At 40.3% G+C, this 23,144-nt stretch overlaps 2 protein-coding genes and 1 pseudogene across 26 annotated transcripts; 2 read left to right on the top strand and 1 right to left on the bottom strand.

The window, feature by feature from the left end:
• Positions 1-86: 86 nt before the first annotated feature.
• On the top strand, positions 87-9,045 carry LOC103710074 (transcription factor SPATULA-like). Of its 16 annotated transcripts, none has more exons than XM_039115932.1 (9): positions 87-1,048; positions 2,402-2,506; positions 2,628-2,693; positions 2,815-2,880; positions 6,896-7,210; positions 7,369-7,414; positions 7,517-7,685; positions 7,995-8,060; positions 8,144-9,045. In XM_039115932.1, the coding sequence occupies exons 1-9, from the start codon at positions 476-478 to the stop codon at positions 8,154-8,156; spliced, it is 1,419 nt and encodes a 472-aa protein (XP_038971860.1). In that variant the 5' UTR covers positions 87-475; the 3' UTR covers positions 8,157-9,045. The 16 variants fall into 16 exon arrangements, 14 of the variants coding, with proteins under 14 accessions (XP_038971860.1, XP_038971857.1, XP_038971862.1 ...); XM_039115929.1 differs by having other exon boundaries at positions 632-1,048; positions 7,369-7,438; XR_005506962.1 differs by having other exon boundaries at positions 646-1,048; positions 7,369-7,438; positions 7,801-8,060.
• Positions 9,046-10,215: 1,170 nt separating this feature from the next.
• LOC103710136 (protein ALP1-like) lies at positions 10,216-22,260 on the top strand. Of its 10 annotated transcripts, none has more exons than XR_005506971.1 (4): positions 10,216-11,720; positions 20,390-20,636; positions 20,757-20,839; positions 21,360-22,260. XR_005506971.1 is itself a non-coding variant. In XM_039115937.1 (2 exons), exon 1 carries the CDS (start codon positions 10,345-10,347, stop codon positions 11,671-11,673), a length of 1,329 nt encoding a protein of 442 aa, XP_038971865.1. In that variant the 5' UTR covers positions 10,216-10,344; the 3' UTR covers positions 11,674-11,720; positions 20,390-22,260. The 10 variants fall into 10 exon arrangements, 1 of the variants encoding a protein (XP_038971865.1); XR_005506970.1 differs by having other exon boundaries at positions 20,959-22,260; XR_005506972.1 differs by having other exon boundaries at positions 20,709-20,839; positions 21,769-22,260.
• On the bottom strand, positions 16,449-20,892 carry LOC103698662 (annotated as a pseudogene).
• Positions 22,261-23,144: the final 884 nt, after the last annotated feature.

Raw genomic sequence — 23,144 nt, 5'->3', positions numbered from 1 at the left:
AGATTAATAGATGTGAAATCATTGTCTCCTTTTTGCAAGCTAGGGGCCAGGCGGGTAGAATTGGAGAACCAAGAAAGTCGTGCCTGATGCTGTACCCAAGTTAAGTTTATTTGGGACGATCAAGTTCTTGGACCCAAGCCTGATCTGAAAGAGTTTGAAGCTGATTGTATTAGGTTATTCGCGGTTTTCCTCCTCTCTCTCTCTCTCTCTCTCTCTCTCTCTCTGTTTTTTTTTCTCCTTGCATGCACCCCAATCAATTCGAGGGCGACGGAGTGATGAATGATGAGCAGTATCAGGTTCTAATTTCAGAACCTTCGGCCCAAGGCCAAGGCAGCGGGTCTGTCCCGGGGCAGGCTGTCCCAACCCATTCCGCTTACGGACACGGCATCGGCACGTGTATGGTTGGGTTTTTTTGCTCTTTTTCTTCTAAGGTGTATGGTTGGTTTTGCCGGTGTAAATAATATATATATTTGGGATGTCGAGGCATCCGAACAGCGCTTGCTCTCTGTCTTGCTTGCCGTGTCCGAGCCGGCCTGCCTCGTCGCCGAATCTCTCTCTTTTTTCTCTCTTGTATTGTACATCATTGCCCGTCCGTCCTGGTAGAACTTCTGTCTCTGTCTCTGTCTCTGTCTCTGTCTCTGCCTCAATTTGGCGGAGCCTAAACCCCAGCCTCATCTGCCTCGCGAAAGCGGCGCGACTCTCGGTCCGTGCCGTTACCTGGACAAAGCCTCGGATACGGAGATCTGGCAAGCGAATGGGGCCGTGCCACGTGGGTGCCGTGTTGGGTCCGGGAGGCCTGTGCGCGCGAGGAGGAGCGCAGCGAGGACGGACCTCTCAAATCGCTGAGCAGCGCTTTCGGGATCTCTCTCTCTACCCTCCCTCTTCCTTTTCCTTCTCCTCCTCGATTCGTTCGTGGATTTTCGTCCCTTTTCTTTTACCGCGTGCGACGTTTGATGGCTTTGCTCTTCTCCTGACGGACGGACGGACGGACGGACGGATGGACGGACGCACGAGAGGGAAAAAACACGCACGCAGATTGCTGGAAAATGTAAGCAATCCTGCAGTTTTTGAAGGCACAGGCTGGTTGTTGAATGCTTTCGTCAATTCAATGCGCGTTGAAAATCCTCTCCAAACTGCTTGCGCTTCCAAAGCATGAATCTTTGCGTTGTAGTTAAACTTATTTTTATAAAATAAATTAGCGGGTCAGCAATATTGGGAAAACACTCTTAGCTAGTACTAACAAAATGCTGGGCCACTGCCGCCTTCATTTGCTTAGGGCTCGTATAGCGGAATTTATAAACATGAAAACAATCTTCTTAAATAGTTTCCTTACTTGAGTATTAAATTTTTGCCTTTCAAATGTTGTGCTTCGCATAGCATCATGCTTGTCTTGGTGATGATCCCTGATTTTCTTAATATATCATCATTTATAAAATATTAAGTTTCACCTTTTCCGTGGCTCTGAAGGCGACGGCCAGCAATGAGTAAATGCCTAAAACCCACTCCCGCTCCCACCGTCACTCCACCCCCATTAATTCCTCTCGCATATAAAAACAGAAACCGGGGTGTTACAACCTGCAGAGATGGGGGCATGATTTCTTCTGTACTTTGCTCCTTTTTTTTTTAGGCCCTTTCCTTGCAGAAGGAAGGAAGGAAGGAAGGGAGGAAGGAGGGAAAGAAAGGGGAAAAAAAAATCCCAAAACCATCCCACACGCAATCCCATATGAACAGACTCCCCCCGTCCCAAATGCATCTGCTGGCCCCGAACCCTGCAGCAGACTCGCGTATGTATGTACACTGCAGGCATGCAGCAGCCTCCCCGTCTTTTCTCTTTCTATATGCATTAAAGGCCATTATTTGCTTAAGCTCGAGCTTTGTCCAAAGAAAAGAGAAGGGTGGATGTACTAGAAAATTAGGTGGTTTTAAAAGGCTCGGCAGACTAGACTTGCAGTGGGCTATAGAGGTAGTTCTCTCTCTCCCTCTGTCCCTTCTCCTCTTCCTGTCCTCCATTGGTTCGGATGTGGGATGGGCGACCCCAGCAGCAGCAGCAGCCGAGGCAGCAGCGGCGCCACTTGGTCATTTTCTGGCCCCCCCCCTCCCTCCTCCGCTTCATCCTCTTCCGGCCAGCACCATCAGGGCCTCATCTCCTTGATGGGTCACGTCCCTCCTCCGGCGGCGGTGCGGATGCCCTTTCCGTCTTGCCGTCCCTCCTCCGGCGCCGGCGGCGAAAGCGGCGGACGCTCCCTCCCCCAGGGCCAGGATCTTGAAGCTCACGATTGCGAGAGCGAGGTGGTTGTGCTGCAGCGTCCCCGAGCTGCTCGCATCTGCTTCTTCCTTTCCATTGTTCTTGTTAGATGGCTCGATGGGTTCGTTTCATTAATTAGTTATGGCTCCCTTGTAGGAGGGCGTGGAGGTGGTGGCCGAGGAGCCCGCGAAGCCGGTTCCGCCTCGAGGTTCCGGCTCCAAGAGAAGCAGGGCTGCCGAGGTTCACAATTTGTCCGAGAAGGTGCTCTCTGGATTGCTGCATTTCGTGCTTTATAACTAATCCGGATGCTCTTTCTCCGGTCATGATTTCTTTTACTTCTGAAAATCTGTGATCTTTGGCCGCTTCAATTGTTTGAATGCAGAGGAGGAGAAGCAGAATCAATGAGAAGATGAAAGCGCTGCAGAATCTGATTCCCAATTCTAACAAGGCATGATTGTCAAAAGCCTTTTTGCCTCCATTATTCACTTTTGTGAAAAAATTAAGAAAAAGATTTCCTCTCATTTCATTTAATGCAGTCTTCATTTGAATAAAATTATGTTTCGAAGCAGACCGACAAGGCTTCCATGCTGGATGAGGCCATCGAGTATCTCAAACAGCTACAGCTCCAAGTACAGGTCAGTCAGAACTATTAAAATCCTCATTCTTCCCCATGAAAAAAATCTGTTCTTTATCCTATGTTTCAGTTGTTTTCTTTGGTTAAAATTTGAGCTGGGATTTTGGAGGCACATTAACATGTGCAATTGATTCATAATAAGTTGCGCACGAGCTGTCCCTAGGTGCTTCAAAAGCTGGAACTAATCCTCCTATTTTACTGGGCTTCATTAAGAATGATGAAAGCGCAGTTAGGTCACCGTCTTGCCTCTATTTTTTATGCAAAATGCTGCCGAGATTGTCTCTTTCTCCTTTTTGACGTATAATGGGGCAAGCAAGGAGCTTGCTTCCCCCAGTTTGTTAATAATGATCAAAATAGTTACAGTGGGTGAAAGAAGAGGACGACGAAAAGAATACACAGAAAAGAAAAAGAACTCAGCTGAACAGAATTGTGCGTTCAGCCTGCTCCAAATATGAATGTGATTGTCCTCATCTTTCTCCAGCTGGTGGACCATAAGCTTTTTGTGAAGGGGCATCAAATAAACAAATCATGGATGGGCTCCATCCCGACTCCGCATCATATACAACCCGAACTCACATTCCAGCCTTTTTTATCTAAGACTTCTGCATGCAGCTTGTTTTTTAGGGATAACTGAAGAAAGACTTTCACCTTCTTAGGTATAGCCAGCTGCATTCCAAATGATTTTGTAATAGGGACATCTTTGGCCACCAAAATTAATGAAGTTATGGGAAGAGTTGCCAGAGAGCGGACCATTCTAGGTGAGTATCCATACCGGCACAACAGCAATCCGGGAGGGTCACGATGGTGCGAGGATGCCAAGAAGAAGTTCAAATGGGGCACGTCTCCTGGTTAGTCAAAGGGCCTCTCAATCAAATGCTCCAAGAGAGAGATCTACAACTCCATTGGGAAGATAAGGAGGGGTTCGGCTTTAGGGCTCTAGCATAAAGGTCCTCAAATAGATAGCAGGGTGGCATCGAACCAATCCATATGTCCTCCTAAAAGCAAATATTCTTCCTATTTCCAATATTAAAGGGGACACAATTCCAAAATGCCTTTGTTTACAAACAAATATCCTTCCAAACAGGGGATAGACCTTTGGGGCTTTTCCTTATTCTCATTCCACATTTTCTTCTAGAATAATTGGCACAGTTAATCCGTTTCCGCCAAGGGTTATCTGATCTAGTCGAATGCTTCCAAGCCTATTTAGCAGAAAAGGGCCTAATTCATCTGATCAATGTTCTTAATACCCAGACCACCCTGCACCTTCGACCTGCAAATAGCATCCCAGTTCGCCAAACAATGAAACTCACTGGCACTTTCCTTTCCTTTCCATAAAAATGTATCTCATTTTCTAAGCTCTGGTCGATACCCATCTTGATAGTTTGAACACAGACATGAAGTAAGACGGCAAGGTTGTCAGCATTGAGTTGATCAAGGTCAATCTACCTCCTTAAGAAAGAAGCCTACCTTTCCAAGATGCTAGCCTCGAATTAACCTTCTCAATTAGAGGCAACCAACACTGTTTCGGGAGTCTTTTGTGATAAAGAGGAAGGCCCAGATAGCTAAAAGGAAGAGTGCCTTGCTTGTAATTCATCTAGGAAGCAAACATAGAAGATTCTTTGTCTTTCATATTCAAGCATAAGATAAAGATTTTGAAACAATTAAATTTTAAATGTGAGGCTCCTTCGAAACCTAGCAGTATCGCTTTGGTGGCCACAATGCTTTCTTTCTTCCCTGGCACAAAAATTTAAGGAGTCATCAGCAAATTGCAAGCTCATAATGCCTCTAAATTCCTGGCCACAAAGCTATCGGCATTGTGATCTTTCAAAAACAAAATTTATATGCTCGAGTAACTTCAGCAATATTTCTATATTGCATTCTGAAACAAAATCCAAACAAAGAATTTCCAACCTTGAAACTATAGAAATTGCTTTCCCAACCCCACAACTATGGAACTTGCTTTTCCCAACTCCAACCAATAGAATTTTAGCTGGAGCTTTCAGTAGTGTTATATGACCAGATATAAAGCTGGCATAAGGTGTGTCTTAGGTCTAATGCTTGCCAGACAGCCTTCAACAAACCAGAATTAAGGAAGGAATAATCATGCTGGTCAAGCTTGCTTGTGACAGGCATAGCTATTCCAAGCAGAAGCTGCCATAAGCTATTCTAGACATGAAGTCATCATTTTTACCTACTTTTTTTTAATGGACAAAAAAACCTCATCCAACTTTTGTTTTTAAATAACAATCCAATTAGCATAACTCTTCCTATGCCCATTTTCTTATTCCCAAACCAAATGCAGCTTAGGAGATGCAATGATTTATATTAGGATTTCATAATCTATACAAATTAATAGTTACACATGCTTGGAATAGGCTAACAGCATGAGTCCCCACCAATGATCTTAAATGATATAAAGATCAAAATAATATTAATAATATAGCAATGATTTTAACATTGCTTAATAAAGGAATAAGGAGGGATGTTGGTACTCGAACAATTTAAATGCATACGACAGATGAAGGGTTTGTACACAAGAAACAAATATGTAAGATCATGGTCTTTTCAGGCTACAACTATAATTTCTTACATAGAAGAAAGCACTATATACCATTAACCCAATGCAGTTGGAATGATACATTGAATTTTATTTGTGCAGAGAATCTTACTGATACATCTGTTAGGACTGTGAAATTGCAGTGACTCTTAATTGTGGAATTTTTTAAAATCCACATTTTGGTCTTTGCTGTGGTTTGTGGGTTGCGTATCCCAGGTTTACATGATTTGTTTTGTTGATTCGCTGTTTTGTTGATGCACCGCAGGAGAAGTTGAGTTATCTTTGGTTGTTATGTGATGGAGAAATAACATCTTTAAGGCTTCAAATTTTCATATGTAAACATCTCATTGTTGACCTACAAACGTCAAATGCTGGTCCTAATGCCAAGCCTTCTCAACGATGCCTACCCATGATGTTCTCAATCTCTCTGGTTTCTCTTTTTTCCTTTTCCTTCTTTTGGAAGGGCTTGAGTGGACTTAATTGGTTTTGAATTTCAGTCAATTTATACCAAGTCATATATCATTAGATGTTTACTAAATGAGATCATGCCTTGCTCTTTTTAATTATTGGCTCTTGCAATTTTTGTAAGTTACTAAAATTTCAAAATTTTTTAAAATGCTAAATGAGAAGTGTAAGTCTAGAACGTCATTTGAAACTTTTTTCAGTAAAGCAGCATCATTTAATTGATAAAAAACAATTTATGGACTACCAAACATTGTGCAAAAGATAGGAAAAACAACTCAAAAAGTTATTTCAAAAACGAGTAGTCATGAAGATATTGGAAGCAAATATTTTGAAAATGAGTAGTCATGAAGATACTGGAAGCAAACAATTCAGCACAGGAGGGGATTGAAGCTTCCTAACTCAGTGTAGTTTCTTCATTTCTCAAAGAAATTGGAATGATAGAAGTAGAAGTTAAATGCCCCTTCATATGGCAATTAGTACAAGAGAAATAATGGGATGCAACAATGAGACTGGACGCTATTCCATTTTCTTTCCAATAAATTTTATGGAATCTACATGATTTTTGTAATGCAAGAATAACATGTGCTATAAATAAATTTTGTTGGAACTGAAATCAAATTGTATAAATTGCAATTTGTAAAGGACCAGTTTTTAATTCTGTATTCATGCTTTACCTGATTTTCCTTGAGAGATTTGATCTGCAGGCACAGTAAACTTGGTTGCAATGCTCTTTCTCTTGTTGATAAAGAAGTAAAAGAAGTTATCGAGAGGTTTTGTTTTTGTCATAATTACATAGCATACACAATGAAATATTTCCAGACCCTACGTGCTGGTACTCAACAATATAGCAATGCTTAGATGCAGATGAAATGTCTGTTTAGGCAGTGCTCTAATTATCCTTTCATGAAAACATTTATGTCATTCTTATATTTCTGTCATGCTTGTGAGTAAATCTCATTCCGTCTTTGATTCCATTTAGACGTTTGAATCTTAGCAGATGTTGTCAATGAGGAATGGTTTAAATCACCCCATGTATCTATTTGGAGCATTACAACCTTTGCCGGCTTCCCAGATGTGCATGGGATTCGGTGCAGATAATGGCACAGCAATGAGCATGGGATTAGGCATGCTGCCCCTGAACCAAGATTCAGCTGCTCGGAACTCATTTGATCCATCAAATCGGTCCACACCTTCCCATCGATCTATAGTCATACCCAGTGTAAAAAATGTCAGTAATCCAGAAAATTCCTGCAAGATGGAGCCATCACAGTCTCACCAGGCCCCTTTTCAGTTACCTGCATCTGCAGAGGTATGTCTTTGCCGATTTTGTAATTAATGTAGCTTTCCGGATTGACCAAATATGGATTGTTGAACCTAGAGTTCATGAAAGAATACAGAGAAAAACACTTGCAACATTCATTGGTGCAAAATTTTGACGTTGACCAAATGTTTCTTCTATCGTTGAAGGAGATATTCACAGAAGACATGGTGGCAAGGCCGCAATTAGCTGCAGGTCAGACTACTAGGAATCTGCCGGGTAAATCAGCAGTTTTAAACAGCCATTAGATGCCAACTCTTATTATTTTTGTTTCTGACCTTATGTTGCCTCTGAAAGAGAACGAGATGAAGTGCATAGCTGTCGCAGCTTCACAACATTTTGGTGGGCAACCATCATCACTAGTGGATGATGACAATTTGGAAGAATGTGCCATAGGTAGAGAAAGGCCAGAAGATATGCTATCCAAGGACCCAGAAAACCTGATTCTTGTTCAGCATTTGCATGGGTAAGCTTCAAGATGTATGTTTACTCAGCCTGCTGGTTTTACTTAATTGTCTTTGCTGGTTATTTTTTCATGCAACCATCTTGACCAGCTTACAGGCTGGAATAAGTTTTTCCAGTGCTGATGCAAAGGACGAACCACTGCATTTTTGAAGCCCGCCGCAATGGCCTTAGAATGCTTTGCTGACTGCAAACTTCATCATGCAACAAAATATACTCATCTGTCCCTCGAATTGCCAATGTATATTATGTATGTTTTAAGTAACGCGGACATGGATGGGTTTGTATTTTGAAATCACATTTCCTATAGCAGCATGCGGCATGAAGTCTACTCCGTCGGTGAAGCAATCTATGTCTACTGTAAAACAGAAAATTTAAGGTAATCCTCGTGAAGACTGGATCCATTTTGGATTGACAATTCTCTTGAAACGCATCATGAGTATGTTGGCAATATTGTACCAGATATATCATTTGAAGAAACCAGGTTTTTTCGGCAATACGTTATCATCTCTCTTCCCCGGATAGTGTATGGTGGCCTCTCTCCCCCTCCTGTTTTTTTGTTTCAAGTCTCTTGTTGAAGACGTAAAGAAGCTTTCCCATGAATGTGGCATAGAAATAGAGGAAGGTAGACATTTTTTCAGATTATTACATGCTTGATGACGATGCAAGCAAGGATTGCTGCCTGAACATAATTACTGTTGCACACATCGTCGCCAGCACAGGGATTGGATGGTTCTATCTCCTTCCAATCAGGAAATGACAAGGTTAATGGATGGTGATGTCAGTGGGAAAGATAGGAAAGAAGATGGCTGAAGTTGGTTGAACTTAATTGGCCCGAACCCAACAACTTGGGTGAAAACAGAGATGCACCATAAAGAATTCAACAGTCATCAGCAAAATTATGAAAGGAAGATCTCCATCTGGTTATTATTTAGGGATAAGCCTCTTATGGTGGGCATGGATGGGGTGGTAGCGAAGATTGAGGAGTCGGTTTCTGGTGGGATATGGTTTGGTTTTACGGGGTCCCTCTGATGCTTCCATTTGATTTCCTCGTTTTTGGTTGCCAAACCAAGTCTCATTCTCTCTGTGTTGGTGGTTGTAATTGGAAGGTCTGGTCTTGCTTTGTACCAAGAAATGAAGCTCAATGGATTCCTTCATCCTTTTCCACCAGAAACAATATTAATTTATTGGTGGATGGCCCATCTATGTAAGCCTAATTTTGCAAGGCTGCCTGTAAATGCTATTGCTTTGCAGACGCTGAAAGAAGAGCAAATGGGAGTCATACATGATGAATTGGATGCTAGGATGTACATAAGCTTAGCAAAAAATGATGAGAAATGAAACAAAAGGTCGCAGAATTTTTATTGGATACAATTCCATATGGAGAGTCCACACAACTGTAGGCAATTAATCTTGAAGGATGGAAATGTAAATGCCACCTCATACGATGAATCGGGCATTCCTTTTGAGAGTGCTCTGCCATGAAGGTTCGTAAACGCTCTCCATTATTTTGGCGTACGTATAGCCATTTCAGTTATTGCTTTATGTGGAATGCTCCAAAGGAAATGAAAGTGAACTCACAGCAACAAACCATACAAAGTGGGTGGACATGTATGTAATCTCAGCTCCACAAAGCGAGGCTACGGACTGCGGATTCTTTCCAAATGTTAAAATTGATGTCTAAGGAGAGTAGATTAGGAGCTTGAATTTAGTAGTAATATGAAGGAACAACAAAAACCTATACCTCTACGCTAATAAGAACAACAAAAACCTATTTGCTAGTAGAAAATACTGAGATTCTTGCAGGAAAGAAAAACTAACCAGATTACTACTTTTGTGAGATATATGTCCACTTTTTATTAATTTTGAAAAGAAGGCACAAGATTGACAGACAAGTATCTATACTGAAACTCATTATAATCATTTTTGAATTTTCCCCAAGATAACCATGGACCATGTTAAGAACTCCTTGCTTTTCAAGATGATATGCTGTGTATCTTAGAAAAAGGAAGACGTCATATCATTAATAGATACCTCCATTAGATTGCCGATTTTACTAAACGGAAAAAACAGAGGAAGAAACACTCTGCAAATTCAAGCTACAACAACATCACGAACCGCGATCTTACATTAGGAATGTTTCGATAGTCGTGGGATATTAGTATACTTGGAGAGGGATGCTATCTTATTTATGAGTTTCAATTGTCGATAATATTTTGGAATTTCAAGATGATTACTTCCCCACTAGTGCATATATTGATATCTTTGCCAATTGAAGGGGAGCATCCATTCTGTGCATATTTGTAAGGAAATAGTTGAGGCAGTTGTTGTGCCAGCAAACGCTGAAAATAAAATTACAATATGCTGTAGTTTTATAGAATACCATATTTGGACGCATACATCAAAAAACATGTCAAAAACTGCGATGGCACGACAAAATATTGGGGTGTTTCTTTCTTCGAATCTTTTGAATTAAACCAGTTTATGTGGAATATATTGATATTTCATAATCACTAATTCTCCTTCCATGTTTGAAGACGACCGCGGGGTTGAGAAATCACAGTGTCCATAGTCGGGGTCGGGGTCACGCGACGCACGCATGCTCCCCTTCCCGAGCCCTACAAAGTTAGGAGTCCAATCCAAGAACCAGGAAGAGAGAGGGAATGGAGCCCCGGTTGGTAGCGGCTCTCGTCTCCTCCCTCGTCACCCAAGCCCTCCTCCTCCTCCTCCTCCTCTCGCTTCCCTTCTCCTCCTCCATCCCTCCTCCTCCTCCTTCTTCTTCTTCTCCTCTTCTTCCCAATCTCCTCCTTCCTTTCTCCTCCTCTCCTCCTCCTCCTCCTCCTCCTCCTCTCCTCGCCTTCCTCTTCCCCCACCTCGCCGCCTCCTCCTCTTTCTTCCTCCGGGGGGACAAGAAGCGAAAGCGTGAGCGGGAGCAAGCGGATATCGAAGGAGAGGACAAGCGAGGAGGCGAAGAAGAAGAAGAAGAAGCTGCGTCGTGCAGCAGCAGCAGCAGGAGCAGCTCCATCGTGGCCAGCCCGGACCACTTCCGGCTCTCCTTCCGGATGTCCGCCGCCACCTTCGAATGGCTCTCCGGCCTCCTGGACCCGCTCCTCGACTGCCGCGACCCCGCCGGCTCGCCGCTCCGCCTCCCGGGCCCTGCCCGCCTCGCCCTCGCCCTCGCCCGCATCGCCTCCGGCGCCCCCTACCGGGAACTCGCCGCCCGCTTCGCCGTCCCCGAGCCCGCCGCCCGCTTCTGCGCCCGCCACCTCTGCCGCGTCCTCTGCACCAACTTCCGCTTCTGGCTTGCCTTCCCCGCCCCGCCCGACCTCCGCCCCGTCGCCGCCGCCTTCCGCTCCCTCGGCCTCCCCGACTGCTGCGGCGCCCTCGCCTGCGCCCGCTTCGACGGCTCCATCGCCGCCCAGATCGTCGCCGACGCCTCCTCCAGAATCCTCAGCATCGCCGCCGGCTTCCGGGGGGACCGTAGCGATTCCAGCATTCTCCGGTGCTCGTCGCTGTACAAGGATGCGGAGAGGGGGCGCCTTCTGGGCCCCGATCAGTACCTGGTCGGGGATGGGGAGTACCCTCTGCTCCCCTGGCTGATGGTCCCCTTCGCCGACCCCGTCCGCGGCTCCTGCGAGGAGGATTTCAACGCCGTGCACGGGTCCATGTGCCGCCCGGCCCTCAGGGCGGTCGCCAGCCTCAGGAATTGGGGCGTGCTCAGCCGCCTGGGGGAGGAGGAGGATGCCAAGGCGGCCGCCGCATGCATCGGCACCTGCGCGATACTCCACAACGTGCTGCTGATGAGGGAGGACTACTCCGCCCTCGTGGATGTGGCCAGGGAGTGCCCGGCGAGGCCGGAGCAAGGTGTTGGTGGGGAGGACGCTGGATTCGAGGACATTACGGCTGAGAGGAAGGCCTTCGTGGTGCGGAGCGCGTTGGCGATGAGGGCAAGGGCGATTCGCGATGCCAGCCGCCATTTGGTGTGCCCGTGACTGTTGGCGGTGCGGCAGCGCAAGATGGGATGCACCGTGGGAAATTGGTGTGTGTTCTTTGACACTCCTAAATTCTTTCGACTGCATGGTGTATGCTTTGATTGCTTATCAGCTTCTCTATTTGAAGGATTCGTGTTTATCTCTTAACAATCCGGGAAATGAAGAGATTATTTGCTCAGATAAAGAGTGGTGCAATGCTCTTGTATGTACGGTTCATAATGCTGTTCTCCCTCTTACTCTGAAAAACTATGCAAATGGAAGTCTGTGCAAATCAATTAATGTTTACTTGTTTTTTCATGGAAAAAAATATATGAAAAAACAACAGATTTAGTCATTTTATCCTGTCTTTAGTGGAAAGGGTTTATTTCACTTTTCTTTGGAAATCTTACCATATATAGTGCAACACATACGAATGGAAGTTCAAGGGACTTCACTGTTTTCTTCCTATAAATTTTTTCTCTTTTCTGGATTTGAAAACAATTTGCGGGTGTTTTTTATGGGGTTCAAAGAGAATGACCAATTATTCAAGGGCTTGGTCTAGAGAGAAAGACACCAACCTTACCAGTTTTATTAGCATATGACGTCCCAGGTTAAGGTATCTTCAAGAGTTTTTTGACGGGGTGATGCCAATGACTATAGGCATGGTGCTTCAAGGGAAACAAACAGCATCATTTGCTGCAAACCAGCAGTCATGCTTGGGATGTTATAGCTAAGATATCAAGACTTTAGAGGATCGAGACTTTAGGGGCTGCATGCATTTGCAGGAAATTAGTGGTTTAAGTTCAATGATGTGGCTTCTCATTCGATCAAAATATTTGCGAGCGCCTAATTGATCACCTTAACAATTTTCCGAGTACCTTGTTGACAATTCAGAAATAAATTCTTCCATAAGGTATTTTATGTAATGAAACTATGCAAGGGTCTTCATAGGAAAGTAATATTGGGGACTGCGATGTTAAGGTCTATGTTGACCGGGAAGAGTGCTAGTCGAGGAAGGACTTAATTCTGAATCATCAAAAGTGAATCATCAAAAGGGAGATCCTTTGACTCTTTAGCAAGGTTACATTTTTAATCTTGAGTGCAACTAATTGAAGCTTCATCATCTTTTCTTTCTTTCTTTCTTTCTTTCTTTTTGCCTTCTTCCTGTTGCATATTTTGAGGGATAATGTTTTTACAATCAGCCGTCCTCTTAAAGCTATATATCCACACACGACCTCATTGCTTGATTAGTTGATAACATGACGGCCCATAGCGACAAAGAAACCATGGGTGAACATCCAGCAAAATAGTTACACCGATGTGAATGTAAACATGACCTTGCTGCATATGTGCATGGTTGGCTTTCCAAATCATACATAGACATGAACATAAACTTCAGGCATAAAGGCATGGCATTACACATCATAATAAGTGAAGAATACATCATTCTTGGAGTTGAGATTGCATGTTTAGAAGCTGCTGCTGGACTGATTTTAGACTTCTAAACAAATAGCACCACTAAAATGTTAAGTGAGTTGATCTGCAAACAGCCTTTACTCATTTTCAAGTTTGATATGTTCGGTGTGTGATTTTCCATCCATCTTTCTACTTAGAGAATGCCTAAGGAAGTCTCCATATCTGATCTTTTTGTAACCTGACATTCTGTTTGCTATTACTTTTGATTTTAATGGTTCAATTTCTACATCATCATTTGGGCAGATGAATGAAGCAGTCGAAATCCTTGCCTTGTTCTCATTAGTCATCGCTCTATGCTCAATGCTTTTGTACCTTCCATTGCTCAACACCTAACCAATGAAATTGACAAGATGACAACTATTACTATTTGATTGTGGTATTCCTTTAGTGCATCCTACTCCAATAACACCTCAATAGTATCATTTTAAAGTTCTTTGTATTTCAATGCAAAAAGAAACTTGTGAACATGTTAGTACTATATCTGTCAAACACACTCACATGGATGTGCATGTGCTTTCTTGCGCATGCACACAGACGTATGCACAAACATGCATGTGCTCACACACATATACATACACATTTATTCAAAGATGGGCTTGATAATTGATGAACCATGCTGCTTATCATGATCTGCAATTTCTAAAATAAAAGCAAAGGTTTAGAAGTTTCTTGCTTATGTATCCAGCGAACACAAATTTAGAAGGCATAGATAGTGCATGAAAATGTATTATCAGCCACATATATTAAGAATCCAAATAGTTTATTTGATCTTGACATTTAGAGCTCCTATAATTCAGTATTCATGTTGCACCAATATAATAATTGGTATGTATATCTTGCCTCTCTCTTTACACAATATTTTTGAGCTAAAAAAAAGGCTGTTAATATAGAGTACATGTTACAAGTTCATATACAAAAGTTCAACGACACTCGACGTTTGTAATATAAACTTAAGAGGAGTGCAACAGAAAGGTTATGTGAAATACACTTTTATGGCTTTCTCTCTCAAATGTTCAATTGTATATTCATGTTGCACATGTGTAACATAAACACATAGAATAGCAAGGAATAGATTATGTAGATACAAACAATATCTCGGAGTTTTATTTTATTAATTGCTTCCAAATGCTAGTCCAAGTCAGATATAAAAAAATAGAGGTTTGACTTAGATCAATATATATAGTCATAAGGAAAATGTTGAACTACAAAATAGATTCAAATATGATTCGCTTGAAATAGTATTAAAGGTAATTGTACATAGAAATAACATTGAATGTCTAAAAAATGTCAATCCAACTAAATGTTTTAAAAGCATCTCACATATGTTGTAAAACAAGTAATCCAGTAAACTAACAGCTAATTAAAGTTGGGCAATGCTAGGAAATAAGTCAGCAATTGTTAGCTCAGACTGCATTTGGCATCATTGTCTCTTTTCTCTTTTTTTCAAAAAAATGGGAAACGGAAATTTAATTTTCTTTTTTTTTTAGATTTTTGACAACAAAAAATATGTTTGATTCACTCTCTTTTAAACAATGAGGACTGACAATTGTGGCGGAGACGAGGAAGAGAAAGAGGGATGGGGCCAGCAACGTGGTCAGAGATAAGGAAGAGCCTGACATCGGGCGGAGAGGTTGCTAAGGGAGCGCCAAGGGAGAGGGAGGGGCGATAGACCAAAAATATGGCTATGGAAGAACCATGTGCCAAATTAATTTGTGTTGTTTGTCACGACAATAGTAATACCAAAAAAACCAAGGATGTATTTTAAAAAAATTGATAGTGTTTATAATGGCAAGGACTCCCTATGAACTATCTTGGCGCACCGGCCAGTAACAAACAAGCGATACAGACAAAGATGGACATATCAATGCCCCCATCATCCAAATAAAATTTTGAGAATATACAAACACAACTATAAAAAATATTGTATTATTTCAACTCAATATAATAGAAAGTTCAAACAAAGTTCATCGTATCGTACTGAACTGGATGGTACAGGGTGTACCTTACCGGTTTGATAGCGGTACACGGTATAGGGCGTACCGACACTTGATATGCCGAACCGGCTCCGTACTGTACTGTACTGACACAGTGATAGTGTGGCACCGATATGGAGCCCGATACCGAGACAAAATACCTTCGGTTCAAATGTACAGTTTGTAGCTGACTTTAGTAACACTTGATTCTATACTATTTACTGAGACCAGAAGACAAATATGCCTTAGCTAAACAAATTTGAGGGATCCTTCAAAAATTTTATTTAAAGAAAAAAATTACTTGAAAGTTTCATGTTTTTTTATGCAAAAAGAAAAGTGTGAACATGTTAACGCTGAAGCTGTTAAATACAACCACATGCATGTGCATATGCTTTCTTGCGCATGCACACACACATACACGCATTTATCTAGAGATGGGCTTGATAATTGATGAACCACGCTACTAATCATGATCTGCAATTTCTAAAATAAAAACAAAGATCTTATGTTTTAGAAGTTTCTTACTTATGCATTTAGTGAATACAAATTAGAAGGCACTAGTAAAGATACAATGCGAATATATATTATCAGCCTCATAAATTAAGAAACCAAATAATTTATTTTGATCTTGACATTTTAGAGCACTTATAATTCAATATTCAACTATTTTGAATCAACCATAAGGAAGCCAAAGCATTGTATCATGCCACTGGAATTTACTTTTATGACCTCTTAGTCCATAATATTAAATTTAAGAACATTTATTTTTGGTATCTATGACAATTTGATTCTACCAATGGTAGGATTGCAACCTACTGATTCCTCGATATGGTTCTAGCCCAAGATGCTATTATTACTATACCATTAGGATTTTCTAATATGGCATGTTGTGAGTAATTAGCATACGACTTGTTATGCAGTTCATAGAATAATGCATTATATATGTATATACAGAGTGTGTTTTGTATGGTTATTCAAGTGTGTATATGCATGCACACACGTGTGCATGCTTGCACACACACATAGAGAGAGAGAGATGTGATATGATCCTAATTGAAAGATTGTAACCTTGTAGCTATGATCCTATTAGTGCAAGATACATGATGTCAGGGATGGAGCCAGGGACCGGGGGGTCCTTGGATCCTTGATCCATCCCAAGATTCAAAACCCCTTGTTAGGCATTGCTTCTTTCAGTATTTTTGATTTTGTTCATAAACCTTTCTTCCTTAATGCATGCCTCCTTATAAAACTAATCCCTGTAACCTCCCCGCCCTGCACCCCCCCCCCCAAAAAAAAAAAATAAAATAAATAAATAATATATATATATATATAATATATATTAAAATGGAAAAAACCCTTATCAAGATAGGAAATATGAAATCTTTTCTACTGGCATCGCAACTTCTTGTTCCCGTTCTCACTAATTTCGAAGGATGTGGTCTGCGACTTGAAGAAGTTGGGTTTTTTTCAAGGAAGAAGAATGACAACTAGTCCTTAACACAGAAAAGGGATAGAGAGATGGATGTTCACCCTACCTAATTAAAATGAATCAGAGTTTGTTCATCCCAATAGTGTAGCCAGCCATAAAAACATGGCTGACACTCGATTGGAACATAACCAAGGAGGTCGTAAAACCAAATTGCATTCTATAAAAGATTAGGAAATAATTGACACTCTCCTTGTACATTGTAGGCCCAGTTACTCGATTTCCTATATTTCTAAAACTATATCACTTCTTTCTCCTTTCGCTCTCTTCGACCTACACTCCTTTTCTCTCAATCTTATTTCTGCCATGGCTACAGCAAATATGGAGGTACCACTGTCTCTTTCTTATAATGCATGCACTAAGAATAATTTCTCTCTTAATCTAGCCCCTTACTAGAAATTTTAAAGATTACCCTTTTCTTTTCTCTTTCTTTACAAACCATTCAATTTAATATAAAATATCATTATTTGGATTCTCCTGCATAGGAGCAAAATAGAGGCTCTCAATGCAATTCATTCTTGTCACAAAATATTAACAGTTTCACATCCTTCCCCTCAGTTTATTAAAAAACAGAAAATTAATAATTTATATATTATCAAAAGTGTTGTTATCATTTCAGTTACTACTGTTTTATGGTCTCCTGATAGAATAATCCTGTCTCCGTTCCTGCATGATGTGCTTAGTGTGACAATCCATTCCATTAATCATGTACATTTTTCATAATTCCTAAAAGAAGATAATTTTGGGATATAAAGTGAGCATCCATGCAGTTAGCCATGATCAAGACATCTTAAAATACATATAGTAGAAAATGTAGCAGGACTTTGGAGTGTCTGAGTTTGAATTGAAAAATTTTAACTTGCTATTTTTATTGACCATGTTATGACCACCTAATGCGTAAGTGAGAAAAGTGCAAGATGTTATATCCTTTTGGTTATCTTAATCATTTTGAAATCAACATTCCAAGTTTCAAATCCAGTAGGTTAAGTTGCTTAATCTGGACTAAACCCATGATGAGTTTGAAGCAAGCTTTGGTATCCTCTACACTATAGTGGCTTATCATCAGTCTGTATCTGCTAGTTTGCAATTTTCGCTTCCTTTACCAGAATTTGACTGATTGATGAAGTTATTGGGGAAATAACTTCTCCAAGATTTAACACAAGTACCTGCTCTGAAGTTTTAAGGACATTTACCTCAATAACATCTCCAACATTTACTACAAGAGCATCTGGTAATGGTTCGACAGGACCCAACCACTGGAATGCCGTATTTGGAGGCCTGTAACACTATCATCTTGCAGAAGTACAGTCAAGGTGCTAGTATCTGAATGTGGGCTCACTCCTAATACTTGATCTGGCCTACAGCAGGTTGGGTAATAGTTGATACGCAAAGCTTGCATCACCTCATTGTGCAGTTTAGCAGGTCATCCTTTTCCATTCCCATCAGCAAAGATAGACTAGCAAAGATTCCTGTCCAATCCTTGTGCTTCCATGGAATATACTTCCACAGCATTTCTGTTGGTGTTACAAAGTGAATTAATAATAAGAATGAGTATCACAAAACATTCGATGTGAGTAGGTTCTCACATTATATTAAATTTTGTTGATGAATTATAGAAGATAAACTACCAGACAATCTGTACAATCAGCATTGCAAAATTTCAGAAGTTGGTTAGAGTTATTAGAACTGATATTTGTCTTCCGTGATTGCAAGAAACTTGCTTTTATCTCCTATCATGTTTAGATAAAATTTTTAATAGTATTTATCTTGTTGGTTCATGTACTAATACCCAATATTCTAACATTTTTGCTGACTTGCCAAGTAATTATCTGGAAGCTTCAAAATATGCCTTCCAAAATAAAATATTGTGAGGGAAAAAAGTTGAGATAACATACATGAAATCAGGTGGTGTCATAGGCCAATATTCTAATTTCCTGAATCTGGCTGGGTAGACCACCATAACTAACACATCTGCCCAGTCCAGTTTCTGTTTTTCAGAGACCACATAGGCTTGCCCATACCCTTGAATGTCATTAGATGCCATTGAATATTTCTTCTTCTCTTCCAATGGAAGCTCAAAAAACTTGCCTGCAGCACATTTCACATTTTGCAGTACTTCTGCTGCTATCCATGGTTAATTACCTGCAGTGCCGTCAGCTAATTGGGTCAGGATGTGTGCAGAATGGCTAAAAAACTAAACAGTACTATTGCACACCATCATTCAAAATATCATGGCATATTGTCTATCAGAACAGTTTTTTAAAAGAGTTGCACTACAGATATTAAAGGTTACTTCTTATACTGAATAACTGAAACTTGGAGGTGCAGGATATTGTGAGGATCAACTTTTCTGCTTGAGGTGCTACATGTTTTGGTCGGCATTAGTCACAGAAATTGGATTCATGCTTATGGAACATCGTTCATCTGAATTACTCTTTATCATTCTTCTTCTCATGTTGTCATGTTGTTTGCATCAAATTCATGCATCTGTTGCTTTATTATGTCCATTGTTCATCTAAATACAAGTCCATAGATTTGGCTTGAAACATGGGAGCTTAAATTTTTTTCTTGTCAATGAAGACTTTGTTCTGATATAGCTCATGAGTTGGACAGCTAGTTTAAAAGATTATTAAGAGCTAGATGATTTCATGTACAATACACATATTCATTGATTGTATGAGCGTCTACTGATAACTCAGTATGTGTTATAAGACTGATGGCACGAATCATAAGACTAGGCTCATTGAAAACGTAGCTTCCTTAGGGGTTCTTGTTGACTATCGGATACTCTAAGGTTATGGGTAAAGATGTAAAACAGTTACCATGAAGCCTATTTGTTTGAGCCACTTTTGACCCTTGCACATCACGCGATGGATAAAACTGTTGATCAATACAGTGTCAGTGGTGGTGACCAAGTTTTATCACTTTGCAGGTCCTAAATTGTGAATGCCTATAAGATGAAATATACTAGGGATGTGTTTGGTGCCTTATACGGTTTTATGCAGGTTCAGATTTGTCAATGATAGTCTCTAGTTTGGGGGTTGAATCGCTGAAGAAATATTTATTATGCTTAGGAACTTTATGTTTCTTTGCAGTTCTATCAAATTAGTTGTTTGGGCTGTGTAGCTAACAAAAGATAGATCCTTATCCTTGTACAGCAAGTGCTATTATGGTTGAAGCAATTCTATCTAAAACTAGGATTCTTTTCACATGCGTTGCTTTGGAAAAATGGAAATGTGATAGATGGAGTCATGAAGTGAATGAAGTTCAAAAAAGGAAAACGTCAGGATTCTTAAATTATTACTTAGTTAATGAATTGTCCTCGTGATGATTTTTGGTCATTTTCAAGTCTGATTTGGAAGTCTGCATTATATGACAGCACATTAATGGCAGATCTAGATAGAGAGAACCTAAAAGGGGCATTTTAATTTTAAAAAAAGTTAGTTCAAAATGTTAGTATGCTACTGTACATCATTTGAAAACTTAAAGCATAGTTCATTTAAAGAATTCTTGAAATTAAAGAGGAGGAGGTTCATTTTCTGTTTATCTCAAATATGTAGATATCAAAGTTCACCTTTAGTAATTAATTCTTGTTTCACTTTCTATGGGAATTGTATGTATTTTGGGAGAGAATTGTCGAAGTTTGTATTGCTTCTATGTAGCATTCTATGATCATGCATCTATTAGTTTTTCATGTTTGTTTTCACAGACTTGATTTATTTGTTCAATACAACTTTTGGCTCCCAATAGAGGGTTTCAAGATTAGTTTTAATAGGCTGAAGCTTGGTTAAAACCTGACCAGGACTGATCCATTTGATCGATTTGGTCTATATATTGAGGTTTTCTGAACATGTGGGGATGGATATTGATGGTCGGCAGACCCAACCAATCTAACCCAAAACTTGTGCAAATTTAAGAAGAACCCCCAGCCAATATTTATCTAAACTCTTTGAAGCATACCTGAAAGAACCCCCAGTCTCTGCAAGCCGCATCAAGCTGGTTCAGCTCATCCTTGTTGCCACTTGAAAGCAATGAGAGATCGATGACAGGTATTGCAGAGGAGAGATGAGATAGAATTCTATCTGTTTCTGTGCATTCCTTGTTCCTCACATATTTTTCAGGAATGGATGTAGGATCCCTCCTTACAATCTCTTGAACGCTCTCAACAGGCAGAGAGATTCCCCAGCTGGGCTTTTCTTCGTCCCCTGTGCTAACATTCTCAACCTCATCTCCCATCTTCTGTCTCAAAGAGGTAATTGAATCACCTGTCATTTCTTAAGCACATATGCCTACATATATATATAGACGTGCGGTTAGATTATGATGGAGAAATTAGCCGGCCATTAACTACGTAGAATCTCCTTCATGTAGCCTGCAGATGATTCCTTGCTCATTCAGGTTGGATTTTCTTGATGGAAGTTCATGGGGATTTTGTCTGGTTTGTCTTTGGTTATGCTGAAAATTATGCATGGAAACCTACAAATGGGACTTCAGATTCTGTTCCATTCACATCTGGCCAACTCATGTATTTAACTTTGAAAGCACCTCCACAATTATCTGGAGATCCTTCTTGGGATGCTAATTCACACACAAGAGAATGCCCACAAATAATTCATTGTGAAAGTAGTTTCTAGGAACTTTTTTTTTCTGGAGGGAAAAGTTTCTAAGGTTTCCCTGAAAAATAATTTCTATTATAGTTTTGGGTTTTAATTTTTGGTTGTACATTTTGGTGTTTGGTTGATATATGACAGCCAACTCACGTGATATTTCAGGGTATATTTTATGTGATTTGGGTTCCATGGGTTAAAGATGTCTTGTATAGGAACTTGTAGCACTGGTAATTATTTTCACCGTCGAAGGAATAACACATTTGTCACATTACAACAAGCATATGAATCACATTTGCAACCATAGAGCGCTATCACAGTATGTGTGTTCTTCAATGCCTACCTGTACTTTTTAACTTGGTTTTTGTTATGTATGTATGAAAATGCTTTACCTTATGACTTGCTGCTAAATTGACTAGTGGATTCGGGTGGACCAAGAGTGTCCTTCGCTATGCTGGCTGATATCAAGAGGCAATCTTGTTCTCTCTGGCGAGCCTTGACTTCTCTTAAAGATGATATGATCTCAGAATTCTTTTTGCTTTTCACTTTTCTAAATTTTTCTTGTGATGTACAGGCATTCTGTATAGAAAAGTGGTCTACAGGGGCTGCTAACTCTTCATTTTTATGAAACAATTGATAAAACTCAGATCTGGGACTGTCTGGTTGCAGGTATTATTTAAACAGAAAAGAATCTGCTTAGTATTTACTTGCTTAACCATGATCATTGGTCTGCATGGAGGGAGGATTGATGCATGTGATAGTTATTGTAACATCACAGTCATGAATCGTGTGTTGAAGTGTCTCTGCAAAATCCATAACTCATGTTTGTTTCATGTTGGACATCCAGATGTTCCATTAATAAATCATTACTGGATTTGGTGGAACAAAAAAGTTAGCAGAACTAGGTTGTTTGGTCCAGTTTTTAGTGGAAATAATTGATTTTATTTTGCTTGAAATCCTAGCTTGTATATATGTCTCTTATTTGTATTTGTTAAGTGGATAGCATTTTTTTCTTCCTCGATGTTTTTTTTTTAATAATAAACTAGCATGTAACCGGCACGATGTATATGAATTTTCTTCTTTTTTCCAACTGTTATGGAAATGTAATATAATAGTGTAACAAATTATAATAAATAAAAGATTTAAATAGTCAACTTTCTGTTGTATATAACTTAGGAGTAAAAAAATCTATAAAATTTTTATCTCCAAATTCATAAATTATCTATAAAGTAGAAGAGGTGGGAAAAAGTTGATTGATCACCAAATCACAGTGAAAATGAATCCGTAACATAAAAATTGGAAGAACAACATAGAAAAAGCAGAGGATCATTTTAAAATAAAAATATTAGTTATTATTATTATTGATGCAGGATGGAGGTAAGGGATGGAGAGGCAGAGGAAAAGAGGAGAAAAAGAGGGGAAGAAGAAGAGAAGAGGAGAGGAGGAGGAAGAGAAGAAGGCTAATTTTCATGCATCAATTCATTAAAAATCAAATGCATGCCCATATATATATAGGGCCACAAAATAATAAGTCCCTACGAAAAAACAATTCGAAGAAGGTCCTCAAAGACAATATGCAAATTAATCCTATCTACATAAAATAAAAAAAAAATAAATCAATCCAGCCACAACGAAAGTGGCTGGACCGTCTTCCTGCGACGACCATGATCCCGCAAAATAATCAGTCCAGTACTCGTGTCCGCACCAACTCCCCCGGGTAAGAAGAAGTCGACCCGACGAATGACTCTGGTAGTACTCCAAAGATCTGGGTCAATGCGCTGTAACTCCGCACGTGTAATCCATGTAGTATCAGACTGGGCGTCCTCGCCAGCGAACCAGAAATGCTGAACACCCCATCACTGGTAGAAACAGTCTGCTCATCTAAAATGGCATCAATATGTTCTTTTTGTGCTGGTGGTAAAGCTAGATGGTCGGGATGGTATGGAATCA

The sequence above is a fragment of the Phoenix dactylifera genome, unplaced genomic scaffold (assembly GCF_009389715.1).
Source record: "Phoenix dactylifera cultivar Barhee BC4 unplaced genomic scaffold, palm_55x_up_171113_PBpolish2nd_filt_p 000046F, whole genome shotgun sequence".
NCBI lineage: Eukaryota > Viridiplantae > Streptophyta > Magnoliopsida > Arecales > Arecaceae > Phoenix > Phoenix dactylifera.
Note: the sequence above shows the minus strand (reverse complement) of the source record. Positions and strands in the feature narration are given on the sequence as shown.